General features: G+C 59.7%; 3 protein-coding genes across 7 annotated transcripts; 1 reads left to right on the forward strand and 2 right to left on the reverse strand.

Moving 5' to 3' along the window:
* The first annotated feature begins 2029 nt into the window (after nt 1-2029).
* Pkmyt1 (protein kinase, membrane associated tyrosine/threonine 1) lies at nt 2030-6110 on the forward strand. 2 transcript variants are annotated; one of them, XM_055604734.1, is made up of 7 exons: nt 2068-2467; nt 3228-3721; nt 4311-4417; nt 4554-4726; nt 4909-5066; nt 5708-5785; nt 5874-6110. In XM_055604734.1, exons 1-7 carry the CDS (start codon nt 2117-2119, stop codon nt 5983-5985), a joined length of 1473 nt encoding a protein of 490 aa, XP_055460709.1. In that variant the 5' UTR covers nt 2068-2116; the 3' UTR covers nt 5986-6110. The 2 variants fall into 2 exon arrangements, with proteins under 2 accessions (XP_055460708.1, XP_055460709.1); XM_055604733.1 differs by lacking the exon at nt 5708-5785 and having other exon boundaries at nt 2030-2467.
* Nucleotides 6094-10087, reverse strand: Paqr4 (progestin and adipoQ receptor family member 4). The gene is made up of 3 exons (XM_055604735.1): nt 9099-10087; nt 7444-7665; nt 6094-7336 (listed from the first exon to the last, which is right to left on the reverse strand). The coding sequence occupies exons 1-3, from the start codon at nt 9262-9264 to the stop codon at nt 6903-6905; spliced, it is 822 nt and encodes a 273-aa protein (XP_055460710.1). The 5' UTR covers nt 9265-10087; the 3' UTR covers nt 6094-6902.
* A 310-nt stretch (nt 10088-10397) lies between these two features.
* On the reverse strand, nt 10398-13975 carry Kremen2 (kringle containing transmembrane protein 2). 4 transcript variants are annotated; one of them, XM_055604705.1, is made up of 9 exons: nt 13885-13975; nt 13479-13653; nt 12732-12823; nt 12535-12659; nt 12199-12235; nt 11565-11897; nt 11358-11483; nt 11198-11276; nt 10398-10965 (listed from the first exon to the last, which is right to left on the reverse strand). In XM_055604705.1, exons 1-9 carry the CDS (start codon nt 13973-13975, stop codon nt 10755-10757), a joined length of 1269 nt encoding a protein of 422 aa, XP_055460680.1. In that variant the 3' UTR covers nt 10398-10754. The 4 variants fall into 4 exon arrangements, with proteins under 4 accessions (XP_055460680.1, XP_055460679.1, XP_055460682.1 ...); XM_055604704.1 differs by having other exon boundaries at nt 12199-12352; XM_055604707.1 differs by lacking the exon at nt 11198-11276.
* Between the last annotated feature and the right edge of the window lie 850 nt (nt 13976-14825).

Genomic DNA, 14825 nt, shown 5'->3' on the forward strand with positions numbered 1-14825 from the left:
TTTTTTTTTTTTTTGTGTGTGTGTGTGTGTGTGTGTGTGTGTGTGGGTGTGGGAGTTGGTCTTTCTGAGACAGGGTTTCTCTGTGTAACCTTGGCTGTCGTCCTGGACTCACTTTGTAGACCAGGCTGGCCTCAAACTCACAGAGATCCTCCTGCCTCTGCCTCCTGAGTGCTGGGATTCCAGGCTCCTCCTATTCTTTTTTCTCTTCCTTACTTTTTTTTTTAAATACAGGATTTAAAAATACAGATTTTTTTTTTTTTAAATATAGGATTTCACTATACTCTGTGTGTAGAGTAGGTTGGTTTCAAACTTATAGAAATCTCTACCTCTGAAAGGTGTGCGGTATCATGCCCAGCATCTCTTCCTAGTTTTGTTCTGTTTTAATATATTTTGAGATTTATTTATTTTTTGTTTATGGCTGTTTTGCCTGAATGTATGCCTACATTCTACATGTGGGGCAGTGCCCATGAAGGTGCCCAAAAGAAGGTGTCAGGTTCCTGTGGCAGCCATGTGGGTGCTGGGAATCAAACTCAGTCCTCTAGAAGAGGACAACCCTCTTAACTGCTGAGCTGTCTCTCCAGCCCCTCTCCCTTCTGTCTGAGACGAGGGCTGGACATGTGGCCTGAGCTGACCTCAAATTTGTGAACTTCTTGTCTTAGTCTCCCTACTGGAATTACAGGGATACACCACCATGCCCAACCTCACAACTAAGACTTGAAGCTTTCATTTGCTAAAAAATATTATTGGGGTTGGCTGTGTCTTTACACATATGTGGTAGAGTTGTCCCTCTCCCCACCTTTATGTAGGTTCTAGGGCGTGAGCTGAGGTTGTCTGGCTTACAAGGCAAGCATCTTTACCTGAGGAGTCCTCTTTGTTCTTGAACAAGGGTCTCATAAAACTCACGCTGGCCTTGAAGTCTATGTAGCTAAGAATAGCCTTGAACTACTTATCCTCTTGTCTCTTCTGCCCAAGTGCTGGGATTATAGGTGATACTGTGCCCAGCTCCATTTACTTCCCCCGTTAGTATTTATTTTTTGACAGCATTGTCAGATATGAACTTCACAGTGTTTCAAAGTCAAGTTTTCCTGGGATAGCCTCAGGGCTCTGTTTACAGCCCGCCTCTGTCCCTGGGCAATATATCTAAGCTGTGAGTGGACACTGGTGCACTTTCCCCTGGCTGGCCCCGCTGCCTAAGGAGCGAAGTGGCAGGACAGGACAGAGGCCTCTGACATTCCCTGCTCGCCTCTTCCGAGGTGGAGCCCCTTCCTATGAATGAGGGGGGGCCTGGACCCTGGGCTTCCCAATCTGCTGGGCCTGATGTAGAATCTCTGTCTTGTTTATCAGTGGGACAGGAGAGAAAGCTGCTGGCTAGTCTACTACTCAACAGAAATCTAGCCTCTGCCCTGTGGAGTTGGTGGGAGGCTGGATAATGCTGAGAGCCTGCTCTTCCTAGGTGGATGCTTTATCTTTGACAGGAAGCTGAGGCAGCAGAGCCTCACCTCACTGAGCTTCTGCCCACAGTGCTGGTAACTTTCAGGTTCTACTGTTGCTTCATGTTCTTACCAAGATTTGCTAGATTTTCTTCTGTAAATGTTTCATCTTCTCTATCTTTAGTGCCACATCCAGAGAGTTAAGATGGTTGTGAATAGTTTTCCTCTATTCTGGCTCTTTCTGGGGAGAAATTCCCATATCTCCTCATATTCTATATGGGTATTCTAGAAGAGAATTGATTCTATTACAATAACTCTGAAGGTGGAAGAAAGGTTTTGGGACTTGGAAGTTGTTTTTCCTGTGGTTCTGGTGATGTGGGACCATGGGAGAGGCAGCAGAGAGGAAGGCTGGGAGGGCCCCTCTTTTCCTGATGGATGTGAGGCCCTCGGGGATTGAGGTTTACGGCCCTGACTTCACAGTTATGTCGTTTCCAGGCTTGAGATGTCACAGTGCATGTGTGTGATGGCCTGCTCTCTTTCTTCTCCACAGGTACTTGTGGCCCACACAACCTTCATGTGGACAGTAGAAGGTGTGTGTGGCAGAGAAGTGGCTCTCTTGTGGGCCACCGAATCAAGCTCTGTTTGAGGGGAACATTGCTCTGTGCTCTGAGCCTCTAGTGTTGGCCATGTCCATGCCCACTGAGGGCACCCCGCCACCCCTAAGTGGTACCCCCATCCCAGTTCCAGCTTACTTCCGACATGCAGAGCCTGGTTTCTCCCTCAAGAGACCTGGGGGCCTCAGCCGGAGCCTTCCACCTCGGCCCCCTGCCAAGGGCAACATCCCTATCAGCCGTCTCTTCCCTCCTCGGACCCCAGGCTGGCACCAACCCCGGCCCCGGAGGGTGTCATTCCTGGGTGAGACCTCAGAGACCCTTCAGAGTCCTGGGTATGACCCGAGCCGGCCAGAGTCCTTCTTTCAGCAGAACTTCCAGAGGCTCAGCCGCTTGGGTCATGGCTCCTATGGAGAGGTCTTCAAGGTAAATGAAGAGTGGTTTCCAAGGCTTCTCAGGGGACCCTCTTTGCCTTGGGCTACCCTCCCTCAGTGGGGTAGTGTCCTAGCATGCTTCTGCCCTTTATTCTCTGACAGCCTGCCTCTCTAGGGCTTACAGCCACCTCTCCATCCCAAGATCGAGCACTCCGAGAGCTGCCTCATGCACACTGGCCCCTTGTCCAGATCCCTGCATAGCCTGCAGCACTCTCTGCAGCCGCCTCTGCCTGGAGATAGCTGTGCTGGGGTTCATGACTGGTGCTGTCTGGCCTGGGGCTGACCCCAATGTCCACCCTCTTCCCGGCTGGCAGGCTCAAAGCTGTGCCTTTCCCATGCCTATCATTTGTTTTCTTTTATATGGTATTAATTTTTTAGTTGTTTATATATTTTCTAAAATAACAACTTTACTTTCCACAAGCATTATTTTCAGACAATTTTATTTAAAATGCAAGCAGCACAGGCCCTTGGATCGGTTCCTCTCCAGAGGAACGCATGAACACAATGGAGCACACTGCCCCTATTTTGGGACTAAATTTTTCTCTTAGCATTGGACCCCAGCAGAGGGCATAGATCTGCTCCTTCTTTGCTGCTCGGTCTCTGGTGTACCATGGTGCAGTGGACATGTGTCCACTTGGTTATTATTGTGTGCAGAGGTGTAAGACTGACATATATTCCCCTACACTGTGAAATGCTAACAGCACTTTCTTATTGTCCCGCCATCCCGCCTCTGTGCAACACCTCCCTTCCAGGTGCGCTCCAAAGAAGATGGCCGACTCTACGCTGTTAAGCGCTCCATGTCACCGTTCCGAGGCCCCAAAGACCGGACCCGTAAGCTGGCTGAGGTAGGCGGCCACGAGAAGGTGGGACAGCACCCACACTGTGTGAGACTGGAGAGGGCCTGGGAGGAGGGCGGCATCCTCTACCTGCAGACGGAGCTCTGCGGGCCCAGCCTGCAGCAACACTGTGAAGCCTGGGGGGCCAGTCTGCCAGAAACCCAGGTCTGGGGCTACTTGCGGGACACTCTTCTGGCTCTGGACCACCTACATAGTCAAGGCCTAGTTCACCTTGATGTCAAGCCTGCCAACATCTTCTTGGGGCCCCGGGGCCGCTGCAAGCTGGGTGACTTTGGACTACTGGTGGAGCTGGGCTCAGCTGGCGCTGGTGAGGCCCAGGAGGGAGACCCTCGCTACATGGCCCCAGAACTGCTGCAGGGCTCCTACGGGACAGCGGCAGATGTGTTCAGGTGAGGCTGGGACGGGGCGAGGGCTTGAAGGACTGTAAGAGGCCTGTACTAGGGGCTGGTTGGCGGAAAGGGAGGGGCCGCCTGACAGAGGAGCTCTTTCCTGCACTGGGGGAGGAGGAGGGTATTCAGGTCTGGGGCACCACGCTGCCCTGCCCACTAGCTGAGAGGTCTCCAGAGAAAGCAGTCAGCCTGCCAGGGGCCCGTTTCCATCGCAGGCTAGCCGTCTCCTGCCGCTCTGTGGCTGTGCTCCAGCACAGGCAGAGTAGTGAGGTGTCAAGTCCACGGTTAACATCTGGGACTCTGCCCAGGCCCAGGGTTCTGAGTCCACACTGGCTACTCCTGCCTCACTGTACTCTGATGCCAACCCTAATAACCATGGAAACTGATTTGCATGTCAGCGGGGCTCTGGCGGACCTCTCCCGCAGCACCTTAACTGCTCCAGTGTGGGTCCATACTTCACAAGACCTCCTTGACTGCTGCGCACTGCCCTCCAGGGGCCTCCTTAAAGCTCCTTGCCTCTCTCTTTCTCTCTCAATCTGCGTCACAAAGCTGACACTGTCTTTTTGTCTTCGTGCCCTGTCCTTCCTAGTTTGGGTCTTACTGTCTTGGAAGTGGCCTGCAACATGGAACTGCCCCATGGTGGGGAGGGCTGGCAGCAGCTGCGCCAGGGATACTTGCCCCCTGAGTTCACTGCTGGTGAGTGGGGACTCAGGAAAAGAACCAGCTACCATCAGCTTCTGTGGCAAGGGGTGGCCAGCAGTAGGGGTATCACTGGGCTGAGGGCCCAGTCAGTACTTACCCTGGCACCTGACATGCCCTGCCTCGTGGGTAGGTCTGTCTTCTGAGCTGCGTTCTGTCCTCACCATGATGTTAGAGCCTGACCCCCAGCTGAGAGCCACAGCTAAGGCCTTGCTGGCCCTGCCCATGCTGAGGCAGCCACGTCCCTGGAACACTCTGTGGTATATGGCTGCAGAATCCCTGAGTCGAGGCTGGGCCCTGTGGCAGGTAAGCCTTTAGGGGGCTGGGCTCTGCTCCCTGTTCCTTGCTCAGGGGCCTACCTGGTCTCCTGAGATTTCCTATACTTACTATATAGATCAGGTTATCCTTGAACTCATCTTCCTACCTCAGCCTCCCAAGTGCTGTGATTTTTGTCACAAGGCTTGGGTTCTGAGGCTCAGTTTCCTTAGGCCCTGATCACTCTGCTGTGCTGGCTCTGGCATGGCCTGGCTCATCCTGCCAGCTGGCTGCAGCCTCCAGGCCCACCAGCCACACCACCTGGCTCTCCACCTTGCAGCCCCCTCCTGGACAGCAGTCTCTCCAGCAGCTGGGAGGATGACAGCATAGGGTGGGTGAGAGCCCAGCACACAGGGGCTGGGGGTGGGGGTGGGGGTGTTCTTCACTATGCCACGTCAATGCCACGTGGAAGAGTTCCCAGGCCCCATGGAGAGGATGGGCCTCTGCCACACCCAGAAGACTGGCAGTGTAGTTGTGGCTTTCGGTCTGTGTAGGCAGCTGGGATGTTCAGTACAAGCTTTATAGCACTCATTAGTGAGGATTGCAGCCCCCACCTCTCTAGAGGCTCCCCTATTCAGGGGTAAAGTTCTGTCTTTCCCTGGGTGGATGCTTCCCAGCACCTGGCAGGCCGGTCTTGAGAGGATTCCCTTGCTCCCAAGTGTCTGCTAGCCAAGGGAAAGAGTGTGTAATTAAGAAACCGCTGCAAGGAAGAACCAGACACTCTCAGGATTCCTCCGTTTAGAGTACATTTCCCTTACCCTGAAGGCTCTTTGTAATATAGCAAAGTGCCAGAAAAGCTTCATTTACCAAAACTTGACATTGCGCTCAGATGAACCTGAAAGGGGACAGAGGTAACCCCTAAACATGGTCAAATGGGAGGACTTGACAGCTGTCAATCTTTATTGTTTCAATGATGGCCTTGCACCTTCCCCAACCCTCAGCATCCTGCTTGTCCTGTCCTCTTCCTTGTAGTCCCTCACTCTCCCCAGAGACCATCCTGTCCCGGATCACGAGGAGAACCTCTACCCCTCGGGGCAGGTACATACCAAGGTGAGGTGAGCAAGCCCAGAGCCTAGGGCTGGACACGGTTGGCTTTGGAATCCAAAGTCTTATTTCTTTTTTTTTTCCCTCCCCCAAGGGATACCCTGGACCTAACTGACATGGATTCAGAGCCTCCCAGAGGTCCCTGCCCCACCTTTGAGCCAAGGAACCTCCTCAGCTTGTTTGAGGACTCGCTAGACCCAGCCTGAGCCATAGGCCCAGCCTTGGTGCTTTTAAACCTCTGACCCTCTTGCCTACCTCTTTCCTAGAAACTTCTGTGTCTAATAAAAAGTAATGAGTCTTGGGAGCACCCAAGGTTGCTCATGTGGCAACACAGCGCTTCTTGTCCCTTTATTGATGTTGCCCAGGGTCCTAGGCCTCTGGGATAAGCTGGCTGTGAGGTGGCACCCTGCTATAGAGTGCCCCTGGGCCATCCATTGTATAGAGTTTTCCTGAGCAGACATGTCTCTGGTGGGGAGGTCAGTCAGTCAGACCATGGCACTGAAGGAGTGAGTCCTTGGTCCAGTGAAGCCTGAGTCCAAAGCCTCCATTCCACATCTGTGCCTGTTGCCTAGGAAAAGCAGCAGCCCCCCTCATGTCTCTCAGCCAGATAATACAACAGGACCAATGCCCACATGGTCCTGATAGAAGGTCCTGGTCCCACTGCCCTGCATCCTGATTGCAGGAATGACAGGAATGGTTAAGTTCTGGCTGCTGAGAGGTCTGGCATGCAGGGCAGGAAGATGGAGGTCAGGAAGCAGGGGCAGCGAGGCTAGTTCAAGAATCCAGGAGGTGTCTTGTGGGAGCAGCAAGATAGGGGTACTGGTTCTGGGCTCAACTGTCAGACATGAACTGAGGCTCAAAGAAAGAATGTTTTCCTTCTAGCTGACAGTGAAACAGTACCCTGAAGGGAAGATGGCATGGAGGTGGGTAGCTCCAATTTGAAGGCCTGGGTCAAGAAGATGTTAATCCACAGGGAAGAATGAAGAGTGGTCTCCCAGCTAGGAAGTTCCGCGTGCTGGTTCTTCCAGGGAACCAGCCCCTTGCAGACCAGCAGAAGGAGGAAAGGTGGTGTTACTTGTCTCAGGAAGCTGTGGGCAGGCTGGCTTGGCAGCTAGGAGGCAGCTCAGTCTGGGGGGCAGGCATGGTGGGCAGCCCAGAGCAGGTCGGGTACGACACCAGCGTGAAGCTGGAGAATGGAACCCACGCTGAGCAGATGCATGATCTGGTGCGAGTTGCCCCAGTAGTCAAAGCGACCAGGCCGCCACCGCTCTGGCAGACGTGCCACATTCACCAGCCCTCCAAGCAGTGCCAAGGCATCCATGCGCAGGTAGCAGGGCAGGGAGCCCGGAGCCCCTGAGCCCAGCCCCACTCCACGGGCCCCAAACACCAGCAGGCGGGCCCCAGCTTGCCAACCAAAGGCTCGAAGCCGGGCACTGGTGGAAGGGGCAGTGAGGGCTCTCCAGCCGGCTACACCTGAAAGTGCAGTGTAACCCATCAGGGCAGCTGGACGAAGCCAGGGTCTGCAAGCCAGAGTACAGTGGATGATGGGCAGGGCCCCTGCAGAGAGAGAGAGAGAGCAGAGATGAAGTCCAAGCTGGCTGATCTTCCAACCCAGGCCTCCCACCAGCGGCCCCTGGCTCCACCTTCCTGGGGCCCAGGCTCACCAAGGGTGTTGACAAGGCAGACTCCACACATGTCCAGAGCAAGGAGCCGGGTGTACACAGCACGGCCTCCTCGGTGGCACATGAAGAGGTGATAGAGCACAGAGGCTGCAGGGGGGACCAGGCAGGCCGCACAATGCGTGCCTCCCAGCCAGCCGTCCTTGCCCAGCTGACTCCAGGGCATGGTCATTGGCACCAGCACCAGGAAGCCCAACAGGGCTAGCCCTAGAAGGAGGGGAGAATTACCCGTCAAACACATTCAGCAGAAAGGAAGAGTCACATCCAAAACAAGGGGTCAGTTGGACCCAGGAAGATAGCTTAGTGCAGGCTGCTAAGCCTGCAAACCTCAGCTTGATCCTGGACTCTTCGTGGTGGGAGAGATCAATTCTCACGTTGTCTTCTAACCTCCACATCCTTGGCAGATGTGCGCCCACACACCAAGTTAACATATCAATGTAAAAAAATAATAAAGCAAAATAACCTGACTAGCGAAAACCCAAAAAAGACAGAGCGAGGCAGAGCTCAGTGCTGCTGCCAGCCCACACAGAGGCAGGTCCTATGGGCTACAACTTTGAGAAGGGTCACTGTCAGGGCTCACTGCAGGTGTGGGAAGCAGAGACACTGAGCCCTATTTTGAAGGTGCAGGAACAGACTTAGAGTAACCTGTCCCAGCCGAGCCCAGCAAGCAGGCAAAGGACAGAGAATGAGCAGAGCTGACTAACTCCTGGCTAAAGCACAGCTCCTCTCTGCCACATTGGAGGCCAGACCAAGTCTGCCTGCCTGTCCTGGAGAAGCATGACCTCAGCCTGAGTTCTGATTAGGACGGGAAGGACATACCAGCCTCAGGGTTATTTAACACTGCCAAATGTCTAGGCAGATGGACACTTTGGGGTTTTTGCTTTGTTTTGTTTTCCACAGAGAAGGCCAGAACGAGGGAAGGAGCTGAAAGAAGCCTATCTCCACTGGGGGTGCTTTCAGGAGCTGTTTCAGTGCTGGCCTTTCTTGGACATTCCCACCCTTCCCCACAGGCAGTTGGCATTGCCTTAATGGAGGACAAAGCAGGCTTCAGCCCGGCTCCTGGTGGGGGTCTGACTAACAATAGCGCTCTCCCTCTCCTTTAGAGAAAGCCCAAGTCTAAACCTAGCTGGCTTCAGTCCCCTCTCCCAGCCGGGGCGGCTCAAGGACAGGCCGGGGCTGTGTCAGCAGAGCTCTTGGGGATGCAAGAAGGGGGGTGGGGACGGGCCACCGGGCGGAGCCCCACGGTACTGCTTCGGTAGCGGGGAGACCAGGCCACCGTGAGGAGGGGCTTGGGCCGGCCAGGGGCGGTCTTCTCCTCCCTGACTCCTCCTCGCCAGTGAACGCCCATCTCCAGTACCGGAGCTGGAGGGGGCAGGCGCCCCGGGCGCAGGATTACGAAGGGGCCACCGAGATTCTTAACCCCCAGCTCAGCGGGATTAAGCTGGCCGCCACTCGGCTCCCCTCTCCTGTCTTGGGGCACTGCTGGGAAAGCAGAAGCTGGCAAGGAAGCTTGGGACAATGGCAGCTTTGTCACCGCGGTGCCTGGCCCAAGCGGGGCAGGGGCAGCCCGGGCTTCGGGCTTGGGGGGCTGCTGTGCCCCCAGGCCAGGCGGCCGTGGGTGCGGGGCGCGGCTCACCTACCGTGGGTGTAGATGTTGCCCAGCTCGTTGTGCAGGTAGAAGAGACTGCGCAGGCAGCCCGAGCCGCTGCTGGCCGGCCGGTAGCCGGTCAGCACGAACTTATTGAACTGCAGGTGCGGCGGCGAGCTAGCCCAATCCAGAAGGCGCGGCCCGGTCAGGAACGCCATGGCCTCACGCGCGGCGGCCGGCCGGAGACCCTCGGGGCCCGCGCCTCCTCCTCAGCGGCGCTGCAGCGCTGGGAACCTCATCCCGGCTCGCCTCCGGGCTGCCCGGCCGCCCTGCGCTGGCTCGGCAGGGGTCCCGGGCCGCTCGCCTCGCGCTGCGCACGCGCGGGCTGGACGCCCCCGCAGCCGAGAGGAAGCGAGCCGCCCAGCTACCCGGGCTCCGTGCGTCCGCTTCCACCGCGGCGGGGCGGCCAGGGAAGGCTCCCGCTGGCCTCAGCGGCAGCCGGGCGGGCGTCTGGCCGCAGCCCCGAGGACGGGCGCGGCCGGACGCCGGAGGGGACGCCAGGCTCCACCCCGGCTCCTCATCCCCGCCACCCTGCCCGCGTTTCGCGCGCTGGATTCCTGACGTTCACTTTGCACGGACCAATGGGCGCTGCGGGCGAAGATGCTCCTCCCCGAGACCGCCCAGGCCTTCTCTTTCTAACAGAGACGGTCCCAGCCTTCTTTGCATGGAGTGTCTGTCGGCCGGAGACGCGAGGTTCTGGGTCCTCCACCGGAGTGGCCTGGCGCCCTGCGTCTACCAGCGTTTCACACCCCGGCTCTCTCAGTGGCCTCCAGGCTGCCGCACCTCTGGGCACCCCCTCACCTACACAGCCTGGCTACCCAGACCTGAGCCCACGGTCAGACTCTGTCCAAGGTGCTGCTGGCTGAGGCCCCCTCCAGAGGAGGCCCGCGCAGCGCCGGCGCGTCCTCACTTAGGTGTATCTCCATTGTCCCGGTACCTGGTATCTCGGCGTCGAGACGTGTGACGCACCTGGAACCTTTGGCTAGGCACAGCCCTTCCGGCCAGGCTTCTCGGAGCTTGGGTTCCACCCAGTTCTCGCTCCCTTTTATCGCCCACAAGGCACACCCTCGGCCCTGCCCAGTACGGGCGAGGAACGGGTGAAGGTAGGAGGCCCGGGAAGGCCGGCTCCCTTCTGCCCTGGGGACCAGGAGGACTCTTCTTCCTCATGAAACCACCCATAACCAGCTTCCACATCCCCTCCCAAAACCTGCCCTCCACCCTATTAACGTAGGGTGGTTAATCCCCTCCCTCACGCAAAGAACTTGCTGAAGCCTCTACCAAAATAGGCCCTTTATTTTAAGTCTATGGTGAGTCTTTGGGTCACTTTGTTGGCCCCCAACCTTTCATCAAGGGCAGCAGTCCAGGACCACCCCAAAAGAGGCGCAAAGAACCCTAAAACCAGACACCACCCCTCACTAAGGTTCATGGGTTAGGGTGTTTGCCCTTTGGCTTCGGCCATTTGGACCCCCAGGGTCAGGCCAAGTTCCCAAGCAGCACCGATGCTCTCTGTCCGATTTTCTGGTCTCCCCGAGAGGAGCAGACACCTGTCTGCCCTTAAAGGGGCACAGGGTCGAGGTAGGGCGCTGCAGAATATCTCAGGTGTCCATCTCGCTGGCGGAAGTAGTGATGGACCCCCGCACGTCCGGGGTCAGAGAGCAGAGACGAGCGAGCGCAAGGAGCTCTGGCTGGAGGCACTCAGGGGCCGGTAGCCTGCGGCAGGACCCTCAGCCTGAGAGTCCCCTGGGGGACAGGGCAGGGCCACCCCTCGGGGCCGGCGGTACCACACAGCCCAGCTTCTCCCGGGGCCCCGGGAAGGTCCCAAGGCCAGAGACCCTTTTCCTGGAGCCAGCAGACAGCTCCTAGAGAGGGAGCAAAGGTCAGCTGGACCCGCACCCAGCCCCGCCTCTACCACCCTGCTCTGCCTGCCAGCCCGCGTGCCAGTCTCCCAAGGCCTCACCCACGCAAGAACCCAGGACCTCTCTAGCTGCGTCCCCCGGTCCCCGCTCCCCGCCAGAGCCCCCAGACCCGAGGCACGGGGCATCAGGCGCCCCGTGCGAGGCCCGGCCTCAGGCCCTGCCCCAGCGCCCGCACCGTCGACGCAGCAAACGCAGTAGCGACAGAAGCAACAGCGATAGCACGGAGACGGCCGTCACGGTGGAGAGGACTCGGGCTGCGGGCACAGGGGCGCGATGAGGACAGGCCTCCGAGGGGCCGCGCCCCGTCTAGCTCCCACCTCGCAGGCCAGCCTCACCCCCTATCGAAGCCTGGGCAGCTCCGGGCTTGGGGCTGCAGCTCACGTTGGCCCCGTCGGGGTCCCCCGCGGGCGGCTCGGCCGGGTCCTCGGGGGACGCGCCGTCCCGCACCGTGTCCTGCAGGCCTGCGGAGGGAGGTGTGAGGAGCGGTGGCCGGGAGGGGGGTTGTGCAGATCGGGGGGGGGGGGGGACCGGCCGGGGCTCACCTCGGTAGGTGAGCGCGAAGCCTTGAGCATGGCCTCGTGCGTCGCTGCGGAAGGTGAGCAGCAGCGCGCCAGTGCGCAGGCGCAGCGGCCCTGGCGGCGGCGGGTGGGCGCCGTCGAAGGCGCGGAGCAGGCGGCCGGAGGAGGCATCGCGGAGCTCCAGCCGGTCCCGAGAATCCGCCAGCTCGAAGAGGCGGAAGGTCAGCTCTAGCACAGCGCCCAACTGGCCCAGTACCCAGCTGCAGTTCCGGTCTGGCCCATACTCATCCGGGAAATCCGGGGAGTAGATGACACCCTGAGGCGCCGTCCAGTTTCCCTGGCAGGAGCCCACGGACACTGCGGGCAGGGCAGGCGGTCAAGAAACGGAAGCTGACCCGGCTCCTTCTTCCCAGCGCAGAGATGCCTGCGGAAAGACTCCCCTTTCCAGCTAGGCCTCATTCCCGCCCCGGACCGGCCCCGCCCCGTCTCTTTAACTAGGCCCGCCTTCGCACCGCTTCCCGATCAAGAGCTGGCTTCCCCATCGGGTCAGCCTCGCGCCCAGGACGGACCCTGCCCCGCTCCAACAGCGGGCCTCCCAGACCCCACTCCTATCGGGGCCTGGCACGCTAGGGTCCTCTCTTCCTGGTCTGCATCTCACCTTCATAGATGCCCAGTCGCCCATCGCCTCCGCACAGCTGGCCTGGGTGGCCAAAGCAGATCTGGTCACAGTCGGTGGCAGGGGCTGGACGTCCCCGGGCCAGGTCACTTTCAGAGCCACAGAAGCAGGCGTAACCAGCCTCCACGCCAGCCAGCTGGGAGCACAGACAGGGTGACCCCGAAGGCAGGGAGGATGGATACGGGTGGAGTGGCGGGGTGGGAAGTAGGGATTGGTGAGGCTCAGAAGTTACTGTCAAGTTTTGGTATCAGTGCTGGGAGCTGGGTAGGGTCCTGAGGTCAAGGTCATGGGTCACCGGTCTGGGCCCGAGGACAGTACCTGGTAGCCCTTCATGCGGCAGAATCGCAGGCACACCTGCACTGTGAGCTTCGTGGAGGTGCCACTGGGGCCGCTGAGAGCGGGGGGCGCCCCCGAGTCCACGAAGCAGCCCAGGTACCCTGGCACTGTGGGGGGGGGGCAGAGTCAGGGTCTCGGCCCGGAAGGAGACCCCTTGACTAGGCCCTTAGCTCACTCACTGTGGCACGTGGGAATGTCACAGTAGCGCCAGTAGATGCCCTCTTCCGTCTCTGCCACATAGCACCAAGGCTGCACATCGCCGTCTGGGTTTCTGTGGCGGGGGGGAGAGGTGGTGAGGCCCCCGCCATCCTGCCCGTGGGCTGTGCGGCGTGGGCACAGGCTCCCCTCGGTCGGGACGCATCCCAGCTTTCCCCGTCCTCTCCTGCCCGCTGGCTTCCCGAGGGCCAGGTGCCACGCGAGCCTGAAGAGCTGTGTGCAGGCTTGGCCTCACTGAGGCGCTACCCCTGGCTTCAGCGGGCCTTTGCCACGGCTCTCTTCATCAAACTTCGAAGGCGTGAAAGTGGGAAACCCTAAGCTGCGGGGCCGAGCGGGAAAACGGCCCTTTCCCAGCCCCCGACCGACGACGCTCCGAAAGAAGGCTGTGGCTTTGATGGTAGATGGAGCTCAAGAGACAGTCCAATCATTCCAGGGGGCGGGCCCCACCAGATCAGGCATCCAAGGGCCCCTTGGGGGGAGGGGGTAAGCCTGGCCCCGAATGGAGGCTCTGCAGGAAACTGTCACCTAAGCCCTCCACGTCTCTAAAGTTTTTGCGAGAACCTAGCCTGAGATAGGCCCCGCCTTCCAAATCCTCCCGAGGGGACCGTGCGGGGCTGACAGACTCCCCTCCGCCCCGCCCCCTGCCACCACTGGTCCAGCCTGGCTGGGCCGCCCTCCCCTCCTCCCCCTCCCACGCCGCCACTCCTCACCTGCAGAAGTTGTGCGTACCCAGCCCCCAGCGGCCCTGGGGGTCGCTGGCGCTGCTGTAGCTGTGCTGCTGGGTCTGGTCCCAGAAAAGACACGGGCGTCCGGCCCCGCGCGGGCCCGTGTAGTTCTGGCGGCCGCGGTAATCAGCGCCGTTCACCTGGAAGCACTCGGACAGGCCTGCCCGGCAACCGCGGGGTCTGGAGAGGTCTGGACGCTCGCTGCCCCCCCCCCCACTCCTCACCCAGCTCCCGCCTCCTCGTCCCGGCCAGTACTCCCCAGGTCCCATCCCCTCGGGGACCTTCGGGCTGCTCAGCTGATCCACCCACCCGCTCTCCGGCCTCCCCATCCCCGGGCGCAGAGGCCCGGGAGCGAGCAGTGACTTTGGCCTGGCCACCGTGCCCAACTCACCTGGGCTGTGTAGGCTCCCTGCGGAGGCCCCGCGCGGCCGCAGCAGCAACGGGAGGAGGAGGAGGAGTCCCTGCAGAGCCGGCGTCCCCATCTTCCCCAACCAGAGACGTTGCCTCGGCCTGGGACGCCCACGGGGTCGCCCTAGGGTGTCCTGTGGGGCGGAGGCGTTGTCCTCTGATCGTCTGGCCTGACCTTACTTTGGCTGGCGCACCCGGCTGCCCGGCTGTCCCTCCTCAGGGGTGTCTAGGGAAAGTACCTGGCCGGAGGACGGTCTCGGGCTCAGCTTCCTAGCTCTGGGTCGTGTCCGGGCCCCCACATCCACCCCATCGAAGCCCGTCTTCCACTTGAGTCTCCCTCACCCAGGTCTCTAAAGCACTGCCTTCTGGCCCCCTGTGTCCCTACAGGTTCCTCCTCTCTTGTCCCACACCCCCAGGGAAGAGTGGAAGCCCCGCCCGCCCCGCGACTGGAGCGCAGGCAGCAGGTCCAGACGCCTCCCACGCCTGTCCCCCGGGACCCCACCACATGCCTTCCCACCCTTTCTTCTTTCTCTTCCGGGGTCGGTGCGTGTCCTACGGGGAGGGCGTGGAAGGGTACAGGCCGCGTTAGCAGACCTCTCGAGGACCCTAAAGGCGAGTCACGGGACGCCCTCCCGCCGCTGCGCAGGATCAGACGGACACAGGCCCCCTGACCCCAGCGTACACGCTCACTCGCGTTCAGTCCCCTCATTCATTGCAAGGCGCTCTCACACGCACATCTCCGAGTCCTCGCGCCCCTCTGTCCCCGGGTCCCGCCGCGGCTGGCTTGAAGAAGAAAGCGCCGCTCCCTGCCCCTGATCCCGGGAGACAGGCAGGAATCGTGGACGCTGAGTCCGCGACAGGCAGGGGCAGCTGGCGTCTGGGGAGGAAGGCAGCTGCGCCCCCCATCCCAGCCCGCCCCCTCTC

Source organism: Psammomys obesus, unplaced genomic scaffold (genome assembly GCF_907164565.1).
Source record: "Psammomys obesus unplaced genomic scaffold, mPsaObe1.curated_primary_1811, whole genome shotgun sequence".
Lineage (NCBI taxonomy): Eukaryota > Metazoa > Chordata > Mammalia > Rodentia > Muridae > Psammomys > Psammomys obesus.

Excerpts from the sequence above, each read along its gene's own strand:
- Pkmyt1 (XM_055604734.1), top strand. The coding sequence starts at position 2,117 with ATGTCCATGCCCACTGAGGGCACCCCGCCACCCCTAAGTGGTACCCCC. Across the intron at positions 2,468-3,227 it reads CCTATGGAGAGGTCTTCAAG|GTGCGCTCCAAAGAAGATGG; the intron begins GTAAATGAAGAG and ends CCTCCCTTCCAG. Across the intron at positions 5,786-5,873 it reads CGGGGCAGGTACATACCAAG|GGATACCCTGGACCTAACTG; the intron begins GTGAGGTGAGCA and ends CCCTCCCCCAAG.
- Paqr4 (XM_055604735.1), bottom strand. The coding sequence starts at position 9,264 with ATGGCGTTCCTGACCGGGCCGCGCCTTCTGGATTGGGCTAGCTCGCCG. Across the intron at positions 7,666-9,098 it reads GGGCAACATCTACACCCACG|GGCTAGCCCTGTTGGGCTTC; the intron begins GTAGGTGAGCCG and ends CCCTCCTTCTAG. Across the intron at positions 7,337-7,443 it reads CTGCCTTGTCAACACCCTTG|GGGCCCTGCCCATCATCCAC; the intron begins GTGAGCCTGGGC and ends CTCTCTCTGCAG.
- Kremen2 (XM_055604704.1), bottom strand. The coding sequence starts at position 13,975 with ATGGGGACGCCGGCTCTGCAGGGACTCCTCCTCCTCCTCCCGTTGCTG. Across the intron at positions 12,353-12,534 it reads GCCGCATGAAGGGCTACCAG|CTGGCTGGCGTGGAGGCTGG; the intron begins GTACTGTCCTCG and ends CTGTGCTCCCAG. Across the intron at positions 11,484-11,564 it reads CTTCGCGCTCACCTACCGAG|GCCTGCAGGACACGGTGCGG; the intron begins GTGAGCCCCGGC and ends CTCCCTCCGCAG.